Below are 14391 nucleotides of genomic sequence, written 5' to 3'. Positions count from 1 at the left end.
TAAGAATCAACTTATTTCATTTATTCTCTTACTTTAAATATTGACATTTGAGTTTTGTGATTTTTTAAGTCACTGTATATGAGAGTGTAGAAGACTAGAGATTAAAGTCGTTGATTGGGCAATATTTTATCTATTTATTTTTTATTCTTCAAAACAACCATTAGGATTTTTAAGACTACCACACACTTAATTACTTTTCCCCAACCCAGGGAAGTTGACCACAATAAGCAGTAAAGAAAGCTGAAAGGGAGAGTAAAAAGGCCTTCTTAGCTTGGTTTTTCTGAATATGAAATTATTTATCTTGAGCATGAAGGGTGAGTCAGGGAAGAAGCTATTCTGAATGATATCTTTCAGCGTAACTTTGTTATCATCTGGAAATGTTAATTCTAAAAGATAGATATATCTGTGTCCTAGGAGAAAAAAATATGTTTAAATTATTTGAGAAAAATTTTAAAGATATCTCTATCATGGTGTCACCTCAATTTTTGTGAACATTCATTTATGTGTCTAATATACTCAGACCTCCAATGGTCAGTTAAAATTAATTGGTTTTGATTCTTATCTGGACCCATAATTTGAAAATGTTGAATGTCAATAAATATAATCTAGGATAATTTAGGTGGAACACTGATGTTATTAAATGAGAATTTTTGTAGGGAACTGTGTATAGGGTCGTTATGAGTTAGAGTCATCTCTTTGGCAGCGGCTTTTTTTTGTGTGTGTACGTTAGCTCGTATATTGAGTGACATTGTATAGTTAACATTCTTATTTTAAAAACACTCCCTGTAGTGATTGCCTAAATAATGCTCGAATTAGGCAGCTAGACTTACTTAGAAACTTTAATTTTGATTTAGTAATTAAAAAAAAAAATTGGTTACTGGAATGGGAGACATTTTCAAGTTCATTCTTTCTTGGAACAGAGGGCGAAAGAGGATGTGTTGCAGAAGGAGGTGAGAGTGAAGATTCTCAAGGACAACATCAAGTTATTAGCTACAAAAGTGCCCTCTGGTGGCCAGGAATTGACGTCTGAGCTGAACGTTGTGCTGGAGAATTACCAACTTCTTTGTAACAGAATTCGAGGAAAGTGCCACACGCTAGAGGTATGGTGTTTTTTTGAGTGATGCATGTTTTGAGATCTAAACTCTGCAACGTATTGTCCAGCTTTGCAAGTTTCAATTAAGCAAGGAGTAAGTTGAAGACAAAACTAAACTGTTTTCCATTATCGTAGAAAAACTCTGTTTTAAAAAAAGGTTCTGGATCATAAAAGAAAAGGAATTCTTGGGTAATAGGTTGGTGAAAAGGAAAGAGGGATTGAGGGGAGAAAAAAAAAGGAGACTAAATATCTGCCCCCAACTAGTGGAAGGTTCTTGAGCAAGTCATTTAATATCTTCAGACTTCACTTTTTAAAAATATGTGATGTCAAGATTTTCATGTTACAGATGATCTGTAGGGCCTGTTCAGTCCTAAAATTCCAGAACAATGCACTGTGAACATCTTCTTTGTTTTGCTTTGCTTGGTTGACTACACAGAGATGAATTGAGGTATTTTTATTTAGAGTGGTTGATTCTGAGGTTTTTTTCTTTTTTTTTTTAAGTAAAATTAAGTTTTTGTTTTTACATGAGTATGACTTGTCATATCTTATTGAAAAGATTTAAGAAGCATTTCAATTTATAATAAACTTTTCTTTTAAATAGATTGAGGTCAGTTGTAAAATGGTAATGGTAAAAAATCATAATTGCAATATATAAAATAAAGTAACTCATTACTTGCTTTTTCAGAATCTATTTTGTGCTAAGATAAATATTTATAATTGAGACTAATTAATGAAGAAGCTACAGTTCACACAGATCCTCATTCTTTAATATGAATATGTAGTCTAACATAAAACACGAAAGGCTACTCATTTGAGAATTTGAAATTCTATATAGTATTATATATGCCTAATCTCAAATTCTAATGAATGATCTTGGAATTGAATTTTACTACAGTCTTATCCATGTTTTTCTCCCTGGCAGAACCACCCTTAGTTTTGTTCTTTTATGTTTCCACTATTCATTTATGGCCAAAACAGCAACTTAACAATATGTTTAAATAATGAATTGAGTCACTAGATTTATCCCAAGATAACAAAAGGCCACTTGTATTCTATGTCGTTCCTTCAAGCTATCTTTGGGACTCAAAGATGGTAATGTTTAGAATGCAGAATGAAGTATTTTGAGGGTTTGAAATTACTTTGAGAATTACTGTTGGGATTTGTAATTATTTGGAGAGAATTTCTTTGAGAGAAGAACAGGAAGAGTGTTAGAAAAAAAATGATACAGTGAAGAGAAGAGAGATGAGGCCTTGAGGTCTCTGAAACGGGAAACAAAAAGAAGTTAAACTAGGCTTAAATATGGAAATGCTCTTAAAAATATCTCAGGGGTTACTGAAAGATCTTGGGAAGAAACAGCCAAAATTTCTAAATTAGGAAGAGACTTATTTTATCACCTTGATTATTTCCAGATTCCTATAGAGTACTTTTAAGCTCAAACATTTTGAACTTATAGGAGAGTATACATAATACTACAAATACCTTTATACTCATCCCCTAGATGACAATAGCTATTGTTAACATTTTATCCCGTTTTTAAAAAATAAAATAGATTAGCATTACAGAACCTGATTCCTTCCTTTCATCTTATTCCTCCTCTGTATCCCTCCCTTGAGGTAGCCATTATCCAGAAATTGGTGTATGTTCTTTCCGTTAATGTTTTTATAGTTTTACTACATATACCTATGTTTCAGTTATCTCTTGCTAGGTAACAAACCACCACCAAAGTTATCCAGTGGCTTGCAAAACCAATTCATTATTTCTTGTGATTCTGTGGGTTGATTTGGCTCAGCTGGGTGGCTCTCCTACTCCATGTGGTAGAGGTATCGATCACTCATGTAGCTACATCAAAGTGGGAGCTCAGCTGGACATTCATGATGGCCTCTCATCTTCCAACGTCTCTCTCCATGTGGCCTCTCATCTTTACAGCTTGTTTTTAGGATAGTAGCCAGTTTTTAACAGGGAGAAAGCAGAGGCTGCCTGTTCTTTTTTTAAAATAATATTTTATTGTGTTGTCAGTGGAAGTTTACACAGCAAATTAGGTTCCCATTTAACAATTACTACACAAATTATTCAGTGACTTTGGTTACACTTTTCACAATGTGTCGGCATTCTCATTAATTCCATTCTGATGTTTTGTTTCCAGTACTGTAGTAATCTGGTTTTCCTGTCCCTGTACCATTTCATCTTTGCTTTAGTGTAATTGTTGAACATTTGGTCTCATATAGATGATTTTTTAAAAAGATGTACAGTACTCACAGGTAATATTCTTTTTTTTTATGAGCCAATCTGTTAATTTAGCTCAACTGCATGCTCTTTTAAAGGTCTGAAATTTGGCAAAGTGTCATCCTCTGTAGCTATCTTTTGGTTCAAGCAAGTCACAAAACCAACCCAGACTGTAAGAGATAACAAAATGACTTCACCTCTTGATGGGAATAATGGCAAAGAATTTGTGGCCATCTTTAATCCACTATAGTTCAGTCTCTGGCCACAAATTATTTATATTCCTCCCACATGCCAATGCACTCACTGTCTCCCAGAGGCTCCCAAAGTCTTATCCAACATAGCATCGCACTGGAAATCTAGTACCTTGTTACCTCTATCAGGGCCAAATGCACGTGTAGCTCCTTGGAGCAGTTTCTTCAGGTGCAGGTGTTTGAGAGTGGCACCCCTTGATTCAGAGATGTAGGCATGAAACATCATCTGTGTCCCACATCCCCAGCATACGGTAGTGAGACAGGAACAGGAAACTTCAGTAAACACTCCCACTCAAAAAAGTCCAGGGAGTGCAGGGTAAATAGCAGTCCCTGGTCCATAGTAGGAGCCCTGGTGGCACAGTGGGTAAGCAACTGGCTACTAACCAAAAAGCCCGCAGTTTGAATCCACCAGCCGCTCCTTGGAAACCTTATGGGGCAGTTCTGCTCTGTCGTATAGGATCGCTATGAGTTGGAATCAACTCGACAGCAACAGGTTGTTTTCTCGGTTGGTCCATTGTCGCAGCGGCAACGGTTGTCGGGGTGGTGGAGACAATAACCAATGCCACAACTCTTACAGAGACGTGGGGCCAGGAGGGTCACTCTGAGGAGTTGAACCCCGGCTTCAGTCCCAGGAGTTTATTTTATAGTCAATACAGCAAGCAGTGAAGCAAATAACAACAATGGGCTTTGGGTGAATAACAATAAGTTTCGGGCAAGCGAGGAGGAATTCAGGTAAACAAGCCAATCAGTAATGGGTTTGGAAAAACAAGTCGTGACAAGGCTCAACATGTTGGGGACAAGTCTCAACATGTTGTGCAGCATAGAGGCCTTTATACATACGTATTTTAATGGCACATATCCCCACAGTCCATAGTAATTCTGAAGTCTAGCCAGGCACCTGTAGTCAGGGCCCCTTGTTCTTGCTTGATTAGGAACCAGTTCTGCTGTTTGCGAAGGGTTATCTGTGAGTCATCCTTCCTTTCTCCTAAGAAATGGGGCTGTGCTTGCAGTCTGCTTTCTGCTTGTAGAAATTTGGGGGTCCAGAAACCACCCTCTTTCCCCTTTTAGTCTGAGCCGAGTCAGTAAACTACACCCCTATGGGCCAAATCTGGCCCAGCCTGGTTTTATATGCCCATGAACTAAGAAGGGTTTTCATATTTTTAAAGGGTTGTTGAAAAAAAACAAACAAAAAAACGCAAAACACACAGAAGAATCTGCGAGAGGTACTGGGTGTGGGCCATGAAACCTAAACTATTTCCTATCTGGCCTGTTATAGAAAAATTTGCCTACTTTTGGTCTGGTAAGCATAACTCTTATGGAGCGCAGGCTATAAAGTGCCTTCTCTCAGTCAGCAAATGCTAAAGAGAACAGACCCAGGATGCCCAGTTTGAGTTCTTTCTTCAAAATTCACTAATCAAATAGGTTCCTCCTATTTGGGATAAGGAGGTGGAGAGAAGCAGAAGTGTTCATGCCTTAATTTTACCTCTAGGAAGTAGAGTATAAATTTATGTCCCCACCCCATGGAAACGGTAGGAGTGGGGAATAATGGATTATAACTAACACAGTGAGTATAGGATAATTCACTTTGGTTAAAATGTAGCTTTCTTTATATACAGAAATATCCATGTGAATTTAGAAAATAAGTTGAGAAGTCGACACAGCAAATTGTTTACATTGATTAGCTCTGAGTTGGAATTGAGTGGGTCCCAGGAGATTTCAGTTTCCTATCTAATTGTTAAAAAGTATTGCAAATATGAGTTGTTTTTTACTTTTCTGTGCCTGGTAACCCTGGTGGTGTAGTGGTTAAGACCTATGGCTGCTAACCAAAAGGTTGGCAGTTCAAATCCACCAGGTGCTCCTTAAAGACCTTATGGGGCAGTTCTACTCTCTCCTATAGGGTGGCTATGAATTGGATTCCACTTGACAGCAATGGGTTTGTTTTGTTTTGTTTTGGTACTTTTTAGCATTTAAAAAACAAACTGATAATAATGTTTCCCTCCTATTTTCTTCTACTAATTATATAGTTTATTTTTGACATCTAAGTCAGTTTCCTGGGATTTATTTTAGTGTAAAGAGTGAGGTAGTCTCTTAGCTGTTTGTCTTTTCCTCCTCTCCACCCCCTGCAGTTGGACTAACATGATTTATTGAATAGTTTCATTTTGTTTCATTTCTCTCAAACCCTAGCTTCACCAGTTTCTAAATTCCCACATATTCTCACATCTAAATGAAATTATTGTCAATTAGAGAGAATGTGTAGCACTAGAGCTGTTAAGTCCAAACTCGCTTCTTGTCTCATTGAAATTTCTCATCACCCACTTTAGGAGGTATGGTCTTGTTGGATTGAACTGCTTCATTATTTGGACCTGGAGACCAGCTGGTTAAACGCTTTGGAAGAGCGGATGAAGAGCACAGAAGTTCTACCTGAGAAAGCAGAGGCTGTCAGTGAAGCCCTTGAGGTCAGAAACAGTTATAGGTGGCATTTCTTTTTGTTGCAATGAGGCCATATGCGTACTAAAACGAGGAACGTAATGCTTTACATAGACAAACACATTTGCTTTCTTAGTAGTTTTCAGTGTGACTTGTTTTTTCTTCCACAGCACGAAGTACTTATATAATCATGTATATTTAGGTTGTTGATGACCCACTAAATCAGCCTTAGGAGAGGTCTATCTATTTGACCAGTAGTACATCTTAGACATGGTAAAGCACTCTGGTGATGTTCCAGGTTGTTTTACCCATCCATGGATACAACTCTGCCTTATGTTATTAGGGCACCTGTTATACCGTTTCTTCATAAAGTTATTTTTCCTCATTAAACATAGCAATAACTATGTTTACAATGGCTTCTGTTACATTATATTCAGAAGTCAACCATTTGAGGATAGGCTATGGTGGGCAGGGTTTGTGTCATGAGAGCCTATCATAGGAGCTTGTCACTAGGCATAACCTGTGAGCTCCCTGAGGATAAGAAATGTACCTGATTCTTCTTTGTTCCTTAGTTACCAGCACAATGTGTAGTTCATGATAACATAACAACTGTTTCTTACATTAATTAAAATGTAAACAGGGTTGATTTGCTTTAAGAAGAAAAAAGAGGAAGTGGGTAGATTTGCTTATAAAAATGTGACATGATGTTGTAGCTGAGTGGATGACTAATTTGAAGGTCAGTGATAAGTCAAATGGGAATCACTGGGTGGTGTGAATGGTTAGTGTGCTCACTGCTAACTGAAAGGCCATGGAAGAAATGCCTGGCAGTCTACTTCTGAAAAATCAGCCATTGAAAACCCTGTGGAGCATAGTTCTACTCTGATACACATGGGGTCGCCATGAGTTGGAATTGACTCCATGGCAATTGGTTTAATAAGTCGGATATGGTATCTAAATTCCAGGAGCAGGATGCTTTACTGGCAGAAGGATCTACATCAGTTTTCAAATAAATATATCAGAATGAGAGATTGAGACAATAAAAATATAAAAAGCTTAGACTTAAAAAAACAAACATATATTTCCCTAATATGAGAGTTAATACTTGCACATTGTAGAAATAAGGAAACTAGAGAAAATTATAAAACAAACTCCAAGATAAACTTTTAAACACTTTGGTGTATTTCTTCCTAATTATTATTTTTTTAAATGTATGCAGACTGAAGGATGATCCATTATAGCAATTTGGATAAAAGATTTTGGCATCACAAAGATATGTGTTGGAATCTAGACTTTTTTTTTTTTAACGGCCTCCGTGTATGTAGGCAAGTTACTTAACCTCTCTGGGCTTTAATATCCCCATTTGTAAAATGAGAATAATATGTAGCCCACGTTGGTTAATTAGATTTATGTATATGAACAGTGTGAATCTAAAACAGTGCCTTGCACTCTGTATATGTTGTAGAAAAATGAGTACCTATTTTTAGTATTATAATTAATAACAGTTGAGATAATTTTGTTCGTATATTGTATTCTGCTTTTAAACTTTGTATCATATCATGAGCATTTATTCATATAATTAATAATAATTTATAATTTTTTTGAGTTTATATTATATATCATCTTTTGTTGAGGTTCTCCACTTTATACATTTATGAACACCATCTTGAATATTTTTAGGAATCAATCATTTACCTAATTTCTGGTCTCATTCTTTATGATAGATTTCTAGAAAATGGAAATACTTGATTAAAATAATATGGACATTTTTAGGGTCCTTGATACATTTTTCCTCTGTAAACATATTATTTTTTTTCCTTCCCTGCCCAGTCTCTGGAATCCGTTTTGCGCCATCCAGCAGATAACCGCACCCAGATTCGAGAACTTGGCCAGACTCTGATTGATGGAGGAATTCTTGATGACATAATCAGTGAGAAACTGGAGGCATTTAATAGCCGATACGAAGAACTGAGCCACCTGGTAAGAATCGGAATGTGCCTGAGTGTTCACTGGGTATTGATGATATGGAGCTGACCCCAAGAAAGGGTAAAAGTCGGTGACCAAAATTAATGGAGGTACTGAAGTACTAGATGGGGAAGAATTGACATAACATTTGTAAGGCAGGCAGAACTTGATGGTTAAAAAGAAAATCTGTCTTTGAGATAGTTTCTACTTGTAAACTATTTAATTTCTATTAAGGATCATATTATAGCTGTATATAATAATAGCATATATTATTGTATAATATATAAATATATATATATTTATGCCATATATAACATATATAATAATAATTATTATATAACTATATAATAGTGATAACTCACATTTGCCTAATAAATAGTAGGGCCATCAGAGTTGGACATAGGCTATTATGAGGTGTCACAATCTCTTAGCCACATATCCAGGATGTACCATAACACACATGTTCATTTCAGGAATTAGACAAAGGAGGCTGTTGTTTTTTAAGAGAGGTGAGTGGATATTAGAAGCTTTCTAACACAAATGATAACTATCGATGTTTAGGTCATGCATAGCATCAAGCTTAATCCAGTATGCAGCAATAGTGGTTGGATACACATATGCATCTGTAGAACTTGTTTTAGACTTTGGAGTAAAAGAGATTCAGATGTCAATAGATGTTTTATTGATAGACGTTCTTTTTTTATTTTCTAAATTTTATTTATTTTGTTGTTGAGAATATACACAGCAAAACATACATCGATTCAACAGTTTCTACATGTACCGTTTAGTGACATTGATTACATTCTTCCAGTTGTGCAATCATTCTCATCCTCCTTTTCTGAGTTGTTCCCCCCTCATTAACATAAATTCACTGCTCCTTAAGGTTCCTATCTAATCTTTCAAGTTGCTGTTGTCACTTTGATCCCATGTAGATAGTTCTTAAAAGAGCATACTGCTCAAGGCAGACCTTTTTTACTACTTAAGCTAAAATATTGTTTGGTTTTAAGATGACTTCAGGGGATATTTTTGGTTTCAGGTTTAAAGATTGTCTCAGGGCAATAGTTTCAGGGTTCATCCAGCCTCAATGGCTCCAGAAAGTCTGGATTCCATGAGAATTTGAAATTGTGTTCTGTATTTTGCCCTTGTTGATCAGGATTCTTCTATGGAATCTTTTTTTTTTTCCCCTCTATTAGCTGTAATTCTTCAAGCCTTTTTTAGCATATAAACCTGTTGCTATCGAGTCAATTCTGACTAATAGCAACCCTATAGGACAGAGTAGAACTGCCCCATAGGGTTTCAAGGAACAGCTGGTGAAGTCGAACTGCTGACCTTTTGGTTAGCAGTCATAGCTTGCCATAGCTTTTATCCACTGTGCTACCTTTTCTGCAGCGATTGAAATGATCATGTAATTCTTTTCTTTTGTTTTATTTATGTGGTGAATTACATATATTGATTTTCTAATGTTGAACCATCCTTGCATACCTGGTATGAATCCCACTTGTTCATGATGTATTACTATTTTTTTTGATATGCTGTTGAATTCTACTGGTTAGAATTTTGTTGAGAATTTTTGTATCTATGTTCACGAGGGATATTGGTCTGTAATTTTCTTTTTTTGTGGTGTCTTTTCCTGGCTTTGGTATCAGGGTTCTATGGAATCTTTGATCAATATGTTCAGTAATGGTAGCCAGGCACCATCTAGTTCTTCTGGTCTCATGGCAAAGGAGGCAGTTGTTCATGGAGGCAATTAGCCACATATTCCATATCCTCCTTGTCTTCCTGACTCTCCTTCTTCCTCTTTTGTTCCAGATGAATAGAGACCAGTTGTTGTGCCTTGGATGGCCGCTTGCAAGCTTTTAAGACCCAAGGCACTACTCAATGAAGTAGGAGGTAGAACAGAAACACTAAACACATTATTAGGCCAATTAACTGGGATGTCCCATGAAACCATGACCCTGAACCTCCAAACCAAGGAACCAAGTCCCATGAGTTGTTTAGTTGTACATAAACAGCCTTAGTATCTACTCTTTTTTTTTTTTTGTCATTGTTGTAAATATATCTATCCTACAACTTTTGCCAATTCAACTTTTTACAGGTGTACAACTTACTGATAGCAATTATAATAATAGGCTGTGTAACCCTACCGTTAATCAGTGTGATTTTTCCATCACCATTAAGCCCCCTTTCTCCCCTCCCTCCTGTCCTGGTAACCGCTAATAAATTTGGTGTCTGTACATTTGCCTTTTCTTGTCTTTTTTTTAATAAGTGAGGTCATACAATATTTGTCCTTTTGTGATTGGCTTATTTTGCTCAGCATAATGTCTTTAAGCTTCATCCATACTGCAGCAGGTATCAAGACGTCATTTCTGCTACTGGCTGAGTAGTATTTCTTTGTATGTATGTACCATATTTTGTTTGTCCATTCATCTGTTGATAGACATTTAGGTTGTTTCCACCTTTTGGCTGTTGTGAATAGTCCTGCAATGAACACTGGCGTACAAGTCTCTGTTTGAGTCTCTGCTTTCCAGTTTTTTGGTTATGTACCTAGGAGTGGTATTGCCGGGTCATACGGTAATTCCAGGCAGCTCGAGAAGACAAAGTAAAGCATTATAATGACATGTGCGAAGACCTGGAGTTAGAAAACCACACTTGGCATTTTTCAAGCTGAAAGAACTGAAGAAAAATTCAAGTGCTGAGTTGCAATATTGAAGGATTCTATGGACGAAACACTGAACAACACAGGAAGCATCAAAAGAAGGTGGAAGTAATATACAGAGTCACTGTACCAAAGAGAACTGGCCAACATTAAATCATTTCAGGAGGTAACTGTCGTAGGCTGTGTTCTCTAGAGAAGCAAAACCAGTAAAGCGTATAAATATATGTAGAAAGAGGTTTGTATCAAAGAAACAGTTCACACGATTGTAGAGGCTGGAATGTCCCAAGTCCATGGATTAGGATAGAGGCTTCTCCCAATTCACATAGCCACAGGGGCTGGTGAACCCAAGATTAGCAGTTTGGAAAGCAGGGCTCTTGCTCACAGGCTGTGAATATCAACAAATCTCAAGATTGGCAGGCAAGACTGCAAGGCTTCTCCTGATTCACGGAGCTGCAGGGTCTGGCGAGCCCAAGATCGGCAGGTCAGAGAGCAGGGCTTTGCTCACAGGCTGTGAAGATCAGTGGATCCCAAGATCAGATAAGTTGATAGCTCAAGTCCCAAGAACTGGAGGTCAGATGAACAGGAGGCAGCCACAGGATCCAGAGTGAGCAAAAAGCCAGAATGTCTGCTTGTATTTGGATGCAGGCCACACTCCCAAGGAAACTCCCTTTCAGCTGATTGGCTATTCACAACAGATTCAAACATGGGAGTGATCATATATAAACACTGAGAATCATGACCCAGCCAAGCTGACACGCAGTCTTAACCATCACAGTAGCCTATGACCAAGAGCCGATGGTACCGAAGGAAGAAGTCCAAGCAGCACTGAAGACATTGGTGAGAAACAAGGCTCCAGGAATTGACAGAACACCAATTGAGATGTTTCATCAAATGGTTGCAGTGCCTGAAGTGCTCACTCATCTATGCCAAGAAGTGTGGAAGACAGCTACCTGGCCAACCGACTGGAAGAGATCCGTATTTATGCCCATGCCAAAGAAAGATGATCCAACTGAATGTGGAAATTATCAAACAGTATCATTAATATCACGCACAAGTAAAATTTTGCTGAAGATTATTCAAAAGCTATTGCAGCAGCATATCGACAGGGAACTGCCAGAAATTCAAGCCGCATTCAGAAGAGGGCGTGGAGTGGAGGGATATTATTGCTGATGTCAGATGGATCCTGGCTGAAAGCAAAGAATACCAGAAAGATGTTTACCTTTGTTTTATTGACTATGCAGAGGCATTTGACTATGTGGTTCATAAAAAATTATGAATATTGTTACAAAGAATGGGAATTCCAGAACACTTAATTGTGCTCCTGAGGAACCTGCATATAGATCAAGAGGCAGTTGTTTGAACAGAACAAAAGGATACTGTGTACTTTAAAGTCAGGAAAGGCGTTCATCAGGATTGTATCCTTTTACCATACTTATTCAATCTGTATGTTAAGCAAATAATTCGAGAAATTGGACTATATGAAGAAGAGCAGGGCATCAGGATTGGAGGAGGACTCATTAGCAACCTGAGTTATGCAGATGACACAACCTTGCTTGCTGAAAGTGAGGAGGAATTGAAGCACTTACTGATGAAGATCAAAGACTATAGCCTACAGTATGGATTACACCTCAATATAAAGAAAACAAAAATCCTCACAACTGGACCAATAAGCGACATCATGATAAATGGAGAAAAGATTGAAGTTGTCAGGGATTTCATTTTATTTGGATCCACAGTCAACACTTACGGAAGCAGCAGTCAAGAAATCAAAGGACACATTGCATTGTTGCAAATCTGCTGCAAAAGACCTCTTTAAAGTGTTAGAAAGCAAAGATGTCACTTTAAGGACTAAGGTGTACCTGACCCAAGCCATGGTGTTTTCAGTTGCCTCATATGCATGTGAAAGCTGAGCGATGAATTAGGAAGACCAAAGAAGAATTGATGCCTTGAGTTATGGTGTTGGCGAAGAATGTTGAATATACTATGGACTGCCAAAAGAACAAGCAAATCTGTCTTGGAAGAAGTACAGCCAGAATGCGACTTAGAAGTGAGGTTGGCGAGACTTCATCTCATATACTTTGGGCATGTTATCAGGAGAGGCCAGTCCCTGGAGAAGGACATCATGCTTGGTAATGTAGAGGGTCAGCAAAAAAGAGGAAGACCCTGAAGGAGATGGATTCACACAGTGGCTGCAACGATGGGCTCAAGCATAACAATGATCATGGGGATGGTGCAGGACCAGGCAGTGTTTCATTCTGTTGTGCATAGGGCTGCTAGGAGTTGCAACTGACTGAATGGCACCTGACAACAACAACACATGGTAATTCCATTTTTAGTTTTTTGAGGAGCTGCCACACTATTTTCCACAGCGCTGTAACATTTTACATTCCCACCAGCAATGGGTAAAGGGTTCCAATTTCCCCACATCCTAGCTAACGTTTGTTATTTTCTGTTTTTTTAATCTTAGCCATCCTAGTGAAAGTGAAATGTTATCTTACTGTGGTTTTAATTTGCCTCTCTCTGATGGCTGATGATGCTGAGCATCTTTTCATCTGTCTGGTGGACGTTTGAATGTCATTTTTGGGGATATGTCTATTCAGGTTTGGTTGCCTATTTTTTAATTGGGTTATTTGTTTTTTTGTTGTTAATTTGTCAAAGTTTTATATTCATTTTGTTATTAGATTTTTATTGGGTATATGGTTTCCAAAGATACTCTCCCAGTCAATAGTTCGTCTTTTTATTTTTTGTAAACACTTTTGATGAAAAAGTTTTTAATTTTTATGTGGTCCTATTTATTTATTTTGTCTTTTGTTGTTTTTGCTTTTTTTTATTATAGTAGATAATCCATTGTTAAGAACTAGGCCTGACAGTGTTAACCCTGCATTTTCTTCTGAGTATTTTATGGTTTTAGAATGTATATTTAGGTCCTTAATCCACTTTGAATTTGTTTTTGTGTATTGTGTGAGGCATAGGTCCTGTTTCATTGTTCTGCATGTGGAAATCCAATTTTCTCAGCACCATTTATTGAAGAGATTCTTCTTTCCTTATCGAATGAACTTAGCACTCTTGTCAAAAATTGGTTGATCATGGATGTGTGGGTTGATAAGACATTCCTGTTATATATATATATTTTGCCATTTGCATTTTCATTTAACAGCATATCCTGGACACCTTTATATCAGTCCATGTGAATCTATACCCTTGTATGAGTGTATGGCTACATGATATTCCATTATGATTATCATAATTTTTATAACTAGGCTGCTATTAGTATACATTTAAATATTTCATATCTTTTAAAGTTACAAATGATGAATATCTCACATATATGCTGATAACTCCCTAATTTACATTTCTTTTTTTTTTGTGCTTTAAGTGAAAGTTTACAATTCAAGTTAGTCTCTCATACAAAAGTTTGTACATACATTGTTATGTGACCCTAGTTGCTCACCCTGTACTGTGACAGCACACTCCTCCTTTCCACCCCGGGTTTCCTGTGTCCATTTAACCAGCTCCTGACCCTGTCTGCCTTCTCATCTTGCCTCTGGAGAGGAGCTGCCCATTTAGTCTCATGTATCTACTTGAGCTAAGAAGCACATTCTTCATGAGTATCATTTTATGTCCCATAGTCCAGTCTAATCTTTGTCTGAAGAGTTGGCCTCAGGAATGGTTTTAGTTTTGGGCTAACAGAGAGTCTGGGGTCCATGTCTTCTGAGTCCCTCCAGTCTCAATCAAACCATTAAGTCTGGTCTTTTTATCAGAATTTGAGTTCTGCACCC

At 37.4% G+C, this 14391-nt stretch overlaps 1 protein-coding gene across 11 annotated transcripts in view; it reads left to right on the top strand.

Moving 5' to 3' along the window:
• UTRN (utrophin) overlaps positions 1 to 14391 on the top strand; it is a 627344-nt gene that overhangs the window by 228207 nt on the left and 384746 nt on the right. For all 11 annotated transcript variants that reach the window (XM_023729352.1, XM_023729345.1, XM_004368852.2 and 8 more), the window contains 3 exons: positions 921 to 1100; positions 5889 to 6023; positions 7822 to 7971. In XM_023729352.1, coding sequence (XP_023585120.1) covers positions 921 to 1100; positions 5889 to 6023; positions 7822 to 7971 — 465 coding nt within the window. The remainder of the gene's footprint in view (positions 1 to 920; positions 1101 to 5888; positions 6024 to 7821; positions 7972 to 14391) is intronic.

The sequence above is a fragment of the Trichechus manatus genome, unplaced genomic scaffold, assembly GCF_000243295.1.
Source record: "Trichechus manatus latirostris isolate Lorelei unplaced genomic scaffold, TriManLat1.0 scaffold00002, whole genome shotgun sequence".
In the NCBI taxonomy this organism is placed as follows: domain Eukaryota; kingdom Metazoa; phylum Chordata; class Mammalia; order Sirenia; family Trichechidae; genus Trichechus; species Trichechus manatus.
The sequence above is the reverse complement of the archived record's forward strand: the minus strand, read 5'-3'. Positions and strand labels throughout refer to the sequence as shown.